Source organism: Mizuhopecten yessoensis, unplaced genomic scaffold, assembly GCF_002113885.1.
Source record: "Mizuhopecten yessoensis strain PY_sf001 unplaced genomic scaffold, ASM211388v2 scaffold8387, whole genome shotgun sequence".
NCBI lineage: Eukaryota > Metazoa > Mollusca > Bivalvia > Pectinida > Pectinidae > Mizuhopecten > Mizuhopecten yessoensis.
This window is the reverse complement of record NW_018407522.1, coordinates 296,280-307,564: the sequence shown is the minus strand read 5'-3', so window position 1 is coordinate 307,564 and position 11,285 is coordinate 296,280. Positions and strand designations below refer to the sequence as shown.

General features: G+C 35.3%; 1 protein-coding gene across 1 annotated transcript; it reads right to left on the bottom strand.

Moving 5' to 3' along the window:
• Window positions 1–4,617: 4,617 nt before the first annotated feature.
• Window positions 4,618–10,376, bottom strand: LOC110455841 (integumentary mucin C.1-like). The gene is made up of 3 exons (XM_021506247.1): window positions 10,334–10,376; window positions 7,639–8,106; window positions 4,618–5,595 (listed from the first exon to the last, which is right to left on the bottom strand). Exons 2-3 carry the CDS (start codon window positions 8,079–8,081, stop codon window positions 5,529–5,531), a joined length of 510 nt encoding a protein of 169 aa, XP_021361922.1. The 5' UTR covers window positions 8,082–8,106; window positions 10,334–10,376; the 3' UTR covers window positions 4,618–5,528.
• Window positions 10,377–11,285: the final 909 nt, after the last annotated feature.

The window sequence follows — 11,285 nt, the reverse complement described above, 5'->3', positions numbered from 1 at the left end:
TGATTTATTTATTCATTTATTTAATTTTTTTAACAAACATGTGAGTAGCGAAGATAAAAGTAGATAAAAAGGTTCATTTTAAAAGCATTCGCATTGTATGTGTAGATAATTAAAATAAAAAGGGGGTTAAAATAAAAAAAAAAGAGATTATGGAATATGTTAAGCCTCCTCACAGACCTGAATACTATAAGTTTGATAATACCTAAGACGAGGTCGTGTTTCAGAGTACAAAAGTCAAGGTCAATGACATCGTTATCATTTTTACTGCTGGCGCCGTGATTTTATTTGAGCAACCTTCGTGCATTAAACATGACGATAGACATGTGGATGAAATTGTATTCAATGGCATCCTGGAGAAATTATACTTTTTGTTTTTATTTTGAATTGTATATTATTGAAATTCGAATTATATGTCCGTTGGTATATTTTTAGCTAACAGGCCCGAGGGAGGTCGTTTGGCGCAGTGGATAATGCACTCGACTTTCGTCAATGCGACCGGGGTCGATTCCTCGCTTGAACGAAAAAAGATAAGGGAACACCTGCCCGATCACGCTGTTTTTTCTCCAAGTACTCCGGTTTTCTCTCGTTTAAAAAACAAACTGTGCGATTACAACCGGGCCAACAAGAAAGACTAATGTAAGTTGTAATAACTTATTTCATAATTGTTGTGATAAATAAAGTTTACATTTTTAGACATCTTAAAGTCAGCAATACTAACGGTGACATTGACCTTGAATTTAACAATCGGACGCAGGATCTCGTTCATAGTATTCTTATTCTGGAACATTTTATGACGTCGGAAAATTATCTATTGAGGAGGGTGTCAGCATAAAATGAACATATAAATGTGCCAGTAGAACGCATTATGCGAGCACGTCGCTAGGATAAACTTAAGATATGTTTAGGAAGTTGTAGTTATGTAGCCAGACAAGTAAATGAAACACAGCCATTACCATAAATCAATCCCGTTTATTCAGTGTACGTCTTTATTTTTAGCTACTCTTGTCGAACTAGGGTAAAACAAAAGGTAATAAACACATATAATTCTACTTCAAAAATGTTAGTGTCATTAAAAAAATAATTAAATAAAGTAGATACAAATACGCAAAAGTGTTTAATGGTTACCTGTAGAATGGCATATATATACTAGTATATATATATCATGAGTATGGCAGGATACTTCTATTTTTCACTGGTGCAAAACATGAAGGTAAATGTCGGTATACTCTGCCATAAGAGTGAATATATATCTACTGCATTTGTGTCAGTTAAATATCAGAAATTTGTTTTGTGATACAAACTAATATCGTAACTTCAGGTAAGATGTACAAAATATAAAATATTCACATGAGGTCTAGTATCTAATTTATATTGATCAATCAAAAATGGTATTTTCTTTTAACTGCATTCAGAGCCATATTTTTTTGTTCAGTTAGACAAATCGATGGTAATATAAGTGTTGGTTGTGTATTATATGTTATGAACATACGTAACTGATAACACTTTTGGGAGCAAATCCTACCTTAAAATGAGAGAACGGAAGACTTAATCGAGGTAGCCCATTCAGAATGTAGCAAAGCCTTGTTGTCAATCATGACGTAATTTAAGCTTGGCGTCAAATATTACGCTACTAATTCAAACACCTTGTTGATGTAGCAATGTTCTCGTCTGGTTAGATAAACAAATGAAATGAATAGGAAATTTAATGGTTTTACATGGAAAAATATACGGATATTTTCACTCGTGCTTCTCACTCGTAAAGGACTATCTATATTCTGCCTATTTGTGAAATATATATATGTAAGTTGACGGGAAAATAATAAAATATACGATTTGTTGCATTTTCAATGTTCCTACAACCATGAGGCTGTTATTTGATAACAGAAAAAGGGGGGGGGGTAAAAGGTGTTGTTAATCATTATTTTGCAGATATTATTGAATGAAACGCACTAATCTTAGTCTACAACCAGTAAAAACGTTCACTTTGATTTGAAATTCAAATCCAATCTTAGTATCAACTGGATGATCTAGCAATGAAAGCTATGGACACCTAAGCATATTTGGTATTATTCTTGTTTTGAAAGTAAAGTTATCTAAAACGTAAGTTTTAAACAAACTGTATTTCGGTTGCATCCTTGGTAGTATCAGTTCCATGTCTTATAAAGTATGCTACGAAAAACGTCAATAACAAATTTTACACTTAACAAAACGGAAACGTTATAATTGTTCCTTGGAGAAGCCATTTGAGCCCGTAGTTCCAATGCAGTGTTTAACATGTAATTAGACTTGGTGAGGTTTATAGGCTGTCAATTGATATTGTCGATTCATTCGTAGCCATAAGTTACGCTCCTCATATCATGCTCTCAGAAGACGTTTGCTGTATTTCACGTGAACATTGTCATACGTGGTTGTTATGAAAACCATCAGAAGTTGTTCTGTTTATTTCCTCCAGCTAACAAATCTACAGTACAACACACATGTATTTGCAAATCGGAAATTACGCCACGTCGTTCATTTCGAAAATTGGAACGGAGCGAGTTATTTGTTTCTTTAAGAAAGTCAGCAAAAGCGTCAAGGTGCACAACGTTTTAGGTGCACTTTGGTAATGAGTCATTATCAATTACACCGGTATGACTAGAATTAATTGACACCTGACCGTATCAAGGTTGACTGATCACGTGTCATCTGCCCATCGGGACAGTTCTGTACAGTTAAGCCATCTACAATACATGTATCTTCGGTCTCAGTTAACGCAAGGTTATAAGTGGTTAGCCATGCATATCATAGAGTAATATATTCCACCGACATTAAAGACCTACCTGGATTAACAACAGTATTTTTTATTATAAGTTGATGGAACTTGTAATTATTGTAAACTAATGTCTATGACATCATTTCTTCTTTTTGTCCATATCTTTCGTGGAATGCATTGACCTGATTTATCCAAATGCAGGACTTTTTGTATGACCCTATAGATCCAACGGTTTCCATTCGATATTACATTTATACTCTTTGCCCTCGGATCATGTCAGGTCAGAATAAAAAGGCTTGCAGTTAAATATGTGATTCAGACTTTTAAACAACTGGCATATCGAAAGGCTGATAAAAAACCTGTATAAACATTTTAGATAATTGCCAAAGATATACTACGATATAGAATCACGTCAAGTTTACCGTTATGATAACGTGCATTTCATTTGACCGTTTATTAAAGCATAACTCTAAAATTGTATGGATACAGGATAACGTTATAATTTCCAGACAAGTCATCCTAGAGGTGACACATACATGGAATACAATGCGGTCGAAACCTAGTCCAAGGGTGCAGGGATGGAATTTAATATCAAAAGCGTAAACGTAGAATACTTTCTTCCTTTTTTGAGGTTTCTTTAAGTACTACTGTACTGAACTATCTGGTCATCTGATGCTACTTGTAACAACTAAATAAGTCAAGCATCTGAGCAAAGCATCTGGTAGCCTCCGGACTGTATATATTTCTCGTTAAAGAAATAAAGAATTAAATTAACAACTCAATTAGTCAGGCATCAAGGAAAGCATCTGAGGAAAGCATCTAGTAGCCTCCGGACTGTATGTATTCCTCGTTAAAGAAATAAAGAATTAAATTAACAACTCAATTAGTCAGGCATCTAGGAAAGCATCTGAGGAAAGCATCTAGTAGCCTCCGGACTGTATGTATTCCTCGTTAACGAAATAAAGAATTGAATTAACAACTCAATTAGTCAGGCATCTAGGTAAGCATCAGAGCAATCATCTGGTAGCCTCCGAATTGTATGTATTCCTCGTTAAAGAAATAAAGAATTAAATTAACAACTCAATTAGTCAGGCATCTAGGAAAGCATCTGAGGAAAGCATCTGGTAGCCTCCGGCCTGTGTGTATTTCTCGTTAAAGAAATAAAGAATTAAATTAACAACTAAATTAGTCAAGCATGTAGGAAAGCATCAGAGCAAAGCATCTAGTAGCCTCCGGACTGTATGTATTCCTCGTTAAAGAAATGAAGAATTAAATTAACAACTCAATTAGTCAGGCATCTAGGAAAGCATCTGAGCAAAGCATCTGGTAGCCTCCGGACTGTATGCATTCCTCGTTAAAGAAATGAAGAATTAAATTAACAACTTAATTAGTCAGGCATCTAGGAAAGCATCTAGTAGCCTCCGGACTCTATGTATTCCTCGTTAACGAAATAAAGAATTAAATATACAACTCAATTAGAAGCATGATTTTGTTCCATGTCCTCTTCGCAGGGAACATTAAATAAATCAAATATCACCTGCTGAACCTATTGCAACGTTTTAAATCATAATCGTTTCAGTGTTTACTGTTTTTAACAATTGTTTGCCTCTTCGCACACTTACATCTGTGAACCTCTATGACCTTATTGATCCGTTACAGTGTCATCATATCGTGAACTTAGGCACTTTTGTTTCGCCTGTTGTGAGCGGTCTCGACAGAACTAACACACCACAGCACATGACCTCTCTTAAGGTAAACACTTATAATAGAGTGTTTAAATTCAATTTGAACTATGTATAAACTAGATTTAAAAGCTAAACGTTATCGCAATCGTTACGAGAAGATAATTTATAAGGCTGAAAATATTGCACTTCAGGTTTTTTTATTCGTTAAACACAAACAGCACACAATTACACTTGGGAAAGCGCGACTTGCTTTTCCTGGCATGAAAAAAAACCGATAGAAATTTCAATTCTCATTTTTAAAAACATTTAACATTCACAAAAATCAAACAAATTTGTAGCCGATGTCTCACCTATCAGCAATAATCAATTATCACTTGAAACATATATCACCAAGCCCGTAAGGCAAATAGGGGGGACATTTTGCTGTATTTCCTTTTTTTCTTATGAATTGTATCAATTTTTTAAATTAAAAATAAATAAAAATAGCTATAATTATGTACTTGGGCTTCATTATACTACTAGCCAGGAGTCCGCTTACAAGTCATACGAAAACGAAATATTTTAACTTTTAAGCAAGTCCACTAACAAGTCATACGAAAACGAAATATTTTAAACTTTAAGCAAGTCCGCTTACAAGTCATACAAAACGAATTATTTTAAACTTTAAGCAAGTCCACTAACAAGTCATACGTAAACGAACTATTTTAAACTTTAAGCAAGTCCACTAACAAGTCATACGTAAACGAAATATTTTAAACTTTAAGCAAGTCCGCTTACAAGTCATAGGTAAACGAAATATTTTAAACTTTAAGCAAGTCCTTTGAGTCTCTTGTAAAACAAGATAGATTGTATGTATTCAGGGATAGGTCAGTAGTATTTTTAAAAACATTCAATTTTGTCAGCGACCTGATATATCGCCTTATTTCATTATCTATAATTTTAACATATATTTGAAAATATCAGAAAGTTTCTAAATATTGTGTCAATGGTGTGGTGGTGGTGGTGGTGGTGGTGGTGGTGGTGGAGGTGGTGGTTGAAGCTTGCACATCTTGTTTGCTAGATGATTTGATGTTTCAAGCAATCATACGGCTTCAATTGACAAGCAGGTCGCTTATATCTCCCACCTCTGTCGTAGTATTTTTCAGTGAAAATCCAAATCTGAAAAGATAACCATATGAGGTGAAAAAAAGAATATCATAAATAAGATATGAAACAATCCGCAACAATGTTTTCAGTGTAAAATTACAATGGTTTCAGACCAAGTCTCGAATCCTGAACATTTCGCTCTGACCAACTAAGCTAGACTCGTACCCTGTACAATTCGCTCTGACCAACTGAGCTAGACTCGAACCCTGGACATTTCGCTTTGACCAACTGAGCAAGACTGGAACCCTGGATAATTCGCCATGACCAACTAAGCTAGACACGAACCCTGGACATTTCGCTTTGACCAACTGAGCTAGACTCGTACCCTGTACAATTCGCTCTGACCAACTGAGCTAGACTCGAACCCTGGACATTTCGCTTTGACCAACTGAGCTAGACTCGAACCCTGGACAATTCGCCATGACCAACTGAGCTAGACACAAACACTGGGCATTTCGCTTTGACCAACTGAGCTAGACTCTAACCCTGAGCATTTAGCTCTGTTGATTATTGTTTTTTTTTTGGTTTTTTTTACACAACCAATACAATTTTCTATGTGACGTTGCGATGGCTAGTACGATATGTACACTGTCACCTTCATCAGACAAATGACCAATGAATCGTATGCTCACAAAAGTGTAAAATGTGTACGAGTTGTCCATAAAATCGATGTCGATTTCGGCTACGCTGGAAACGTATGTACAATAGTTGTTTTATTCATTTAGAAATATTCGAACCCTGGACATTTAGTTCTAACCCACCGTGCTTCATAGCCATGGTATACATAATAGTCCATTAACACTACATTTATACAAAAACCTAAGTAAAAGACTGGTCAGGATATGTAAGAAAAACTACGACTGAATTATCTAGTGTTTTGTCTGCAAATGACACACAGAAAGTTCACGCCTCTGAAACGAGAGTATGACCATATCCCATTATCGACTACATGGAAAGGTTGTACCATTGACAGCGAGTTACAAAATGATCATTCTCTTTATTTGACAACAGTTAGCTTGACCGTATATCTTAATGAGGTTATTTATCACTTTTGTTGATTCGAAGTACACCTTGATCATGAGACTTAAAATACCCACCCAGTACATAACAGTGTATCTACCACATCAAAAACACTTCAGATGTTGACGTCGAAAACAGCACAATTTAGAATGAAAATTTCTTGTTAGTGATTTTAACATTCTCCTGATTTCGTAGTAAGTGCTATATGAGCATTTGAAGTTTAATCCTGTGTATATTGTCCTGGGGTTTTTTCTCATCCTAGGTTTATTTGAATAAATTAGTTGTAGAAAGCAAAATACGGAAACGGAAAACGGAAAATGCTTTTTGATGTTAATATTTAGGGCTGCAACGATACATAATCATGACGATACGATGCGTATCACGATACTGTGGTCACGGTACGATACGTATCACGATACATATATTTACTGTAGTAGCAAAGAGAAAAGATATGTTGCAAATTTGTAAAGGCAAAAATATCATCGGTGGTAATATATATATATATTTATGCACAATGATTTATTCGTGTAATGTTTGCCTTTTACCTGAATAAATATCATTATTATTATCAATATTACAACAGGAAATATACTTGGTAAAAAAAGGGCGTGACTTTAACGTTTCACACAATTCACATCTTTCGACTTGAATGCCCAGATGGAGCTCTCACTCGCCATGTGACGGATATGAGTAGACTAAATTAAGAAACGTCAAAATCCGGAATACATCGTATGTGTATCGTGACCTCCCAAAAATATTGTGGATCTTACCGTTTTCAAAATATCGCGATATAACGTCACACTTTATATCGTTGCAGCCCTGAAATAATATTATTACATCTGTACGAATTATTATAGAAGTGAGCTTTTGACACACTGTCACGGCAACATAGCAGGTGGGCCACATTTATGTGATGGAGAAGGCTCCATCCGTGTTCACACACGCATAACGAGTCCGAATATAGTCAAATTTCGAAAGAGCAAACGAAGACGATATCCATGATACATTATTTTGTCAGGCTGTATGCACACTTACGTTTCTAAGGTGGTGGTAGGGTTTGTAGTAGTGGAAGGTGTAGTTGTTGTAGTTGTAGTAGTGGTAGTGGTAGTGGTAGGTGTAGTTGTGGTAGTGGGTATATCAGTACATTTACACAAATATCCTGGACAAAATGTTGGATCGTTTTTGCAGTTTAGTTCACACCACGAGTCAACGGTGCTTTGAGAAACAGCTACACATTTACGACCTTTAGGTAGATTTGGAGCTGTGGCGGGGGGTGGTGTGGTAGAGACGGGAGAACATTTACACAAGTTAGTTGGGCAATATCGCGGATTGTGATGGCAGTTCATATCGCACCATTCATCGTGGACGCTTGCTGTAATAGATACACATTCATCATTGGAGCGTTGGTTCGAGTTCACGACAACGAAGGAAACACTTAGCCATGCAAGGACTACGAGTGACAACTTGTGCGACAGCATTGTACCCGGAGAAATAGTTTCAGATCTGAAATGAAAGAAACAAGACTATTACTAGTGACCATTATTTTAGGGTACTTTTTTCCGAGATCCTTAAGGCAAAACAAATCTCGGTACTAGGTCTGTACTTTGATATGAAGGACGTTTTGTAATTTTGTACCTAGTTAAATGTTAAAGAACACACAGAATGCTAGACAACTTCTATATCTGGTGTATCTTATTCGGTTATCATATAAAGTTGTCTGGTTACAGCCACATATTTCGGATTCAATCATTATACAGCATGTTATATACACTCTTATAATACAGACACACTACAACCAATTGTGCATGGTTGGGTACATCCAATAGAGCCGGCCTACTATTAAGTTGTATGTTAAACGTTACAATTTTTATTTGTCTCTCGTAATCATTTTCCGTCCTACGGTATCAACATGTTACAGTCGATTTGATGTCCACGGGATTGCTCGGAACACCAATATTTCCTGGAACGGTATCGAATTTATACCAGAAAAACGTAGCAACACACGACGATATCAGTGGATGCAGTTGACAAGGAGCACAAACATTGTTTATCTTATTCGGAATTATTCTGTTCCCTTGTTCAGTATGAATTTCGACCTGTTTGATAACGTTCCTTAGCGTAACATGTACATTTACACTACTTTAGTTCTTACACTGAAGGCGTGACCCAACTATATTTTTACATCTATTTACACTGTGGCTGTTGCAGACTTACTCTTCCGAGGCGTCTTATTCCCCTTGCAGACAAATGTCTCTGTATAAATCAGTGTTTTACTTATATATTTCCCCTGTTGTCGTCGATTTTGAGTTTATTCGACGGTTTTGTTTCTCTTTTACTAATTAATTTTTGTTATTGACATGTTAATGTTCGAAGACGATAACTTCAAATTTTGAAAAAGAAAATGATTATTTCTGTAACATGACGTTCTTATGAACAATGTTGATTCGCTTCCAGAGTCAATACGGGCTAGCTCAAAATAAATCATTCAAACGTCGAGAATAGATTTTAACTAAAGACCAGGTTGGAAGATGGCTTGTGAATGAATTATTTTAAAAGGACTTTCTTCTAAAAAGACGGGTTAATCATGCAAGAAATGGCATACTGTTTTCATTCTGTATTTTTTATGTGATTACAGAGCCTTCATTTACCGATTCTGATTAAATACTTAACAAGGACCTATGTTATGCACAGCAGCAAAAGAGCTATATGAACAAAATAGAATGGCGTTTTTTTTTCGTTTTGTCGCTGCGAAACTGCGCCGTTTTGTAAAATAAAATGGCGTTTTAACCGATCCGTGAAACATGAAAAAGAAACAAAGCGCCGTAGAACAAATTTAAAACGGCACTTTTGTGTTGCCGTTAAGCGAAAGCAAATGTCGCTTTTCGTTTCGTTGAGAAAAAGCAAACGTGGCAATAAGCAGTCACCGGGAGAAAATGTGAAAGTCAGCAGGGGGCGCATGTATTTCGGTTATTCCAAAATGTATAATTAAGAAATCAAACAATGTTCTTGATACATCTCATCATTATCATCATCATCATGGATCAAGTCATATTACAATCCTTACATAACATCTATAAAGAATGAGTTTATTCTTTAGTTAAAATCCTAATATTTTTTTGTACTATATATTGTTTTAAATATGTGTCTAAAGTCTTTAGTCTTTACTTTCAACTCTTCAAATCAGTAAATGCTGTCCACCTTTTTGTTCTTTTTTCCCCCCCAACAGATAAAGGAACTTGCACACGTTTCAGTATATATATGATTTCTACGTGAATGTACCTATTGTTAACAGGCAGGTAAACCTGCCTCTTTACTTGTGTACTAACATATAAAGTCTTTACTTCTCGACATTTCTATTTCTCGTTCTCTTGTATGTCCTTACTTCATCAAACGTACACCAAATAGATACTTCTCCAAGTGAGAAATGTGTGTGGTGTTTTTCATTTTTTTCATCCATCTGTATTTTAGTTGGCTTTCTTATCCATATGTTGTCTGTTGATGTCTTATTTATAGAAATGTTAACGCATGTCTGAGGCAATGAAAGACAGACGGAGAATATGAATATTGGAATTCATGAGATGAGAGTTGAAACTCATGTGTGCTTTGTACAGGTATATTTATAACCTCTGTTATAAATTTATAAATGAATCATAAAGTAGTAATATTCCGAGAGAAAAAAAAATAACATAAAAAATGCATATGTATATTAAGAGAAATGTTATGTACTTACCTAGGAGTAAGGTTAGGAACAGAAGACTTATGACTTTGTGTTGAACCGTCTTCTATCTAATATACCGCTCCGTGTCGCCCACAGCAGTAAGAGCATACGTCAATTAAACAATTAGGTCAAAGGCGCCCACTGCGTGGTCAGTCCCAGTTTATTGACGCACAACTAGAGAACACAATTCTTAACAAATAGTTTAGATCGATAAATGACCCTTCAACCATTCTCCCTAAACCCATTTGTACAATTAAAATAGAAAAGAGGCATGTTTATCTTGGAACTAGCCGTGTATTTAAGAGTTAATTAACATTTTATGTGGGTGTAATTATTTTCCAACATTAAAGAGTCGAGAGTAAAAGTTGTCATTATAAAAAAGCGTATGTTGATTATATAGATTTTACAAAGTAAAATTGCAATGAGAAAGTTAAACTAAGTTTTTGTACCGCATACGTTGGTGTATTGATAGAAAGAAAAGATTCCTAGTAGCAATAAAGTTGTTTGGGGCAATTTGGTTGCCTTAGTTATGGGTGCAATAATATCGTACTTTATTCCAAAATGATAATGGGAATCATCAATCACTTAGAAATTGCATTTATTTCAAATTTGATATTCAACATTTTTTTCTTAACAACATATAAGCAACCAGTACTAATTATAATGGTGAAATTTACAGAAGTCTCTCAAACTGTCCACATAGTCGCAAAGATGCAAAACAGGTGTCGGGGTGGAGTTGGCAGTGTCATAATACATTTACATGCAAGTTTAAGAATCCCCGTCCCTCCGCCTAAAAATGTAATGAGGCATTGGTGTTTTTTCCTACGGCATCGCTATTGCATAAGCAAATCATTTCTGAATAATAACCCATACCCTGCGGAAATTTCTTCAGATTTTTGGGGAATTATAAAATTTCGATTTTTTTTCAACAATTGAACAAAATGAGACAAAATATATATTATTT

Bases quoted from the DNA above. Each gene is read 5' to 3' on its own strand.
- LOC110455841 (XM_021506247.1), bottom strand. From the start codon at position 8,081: ATGCTGTCGCACAAGTTGTCACTCGTAGTCCTTGCATGGCTAAGTGTT. The intron at 5,596-7,638 runs GTAAGTGTGCAT...TTATCTTTTCAG, and splicing joins CCTACCACCACCTTAGAAAC to ATTTGGATTTTCACTGAAAA.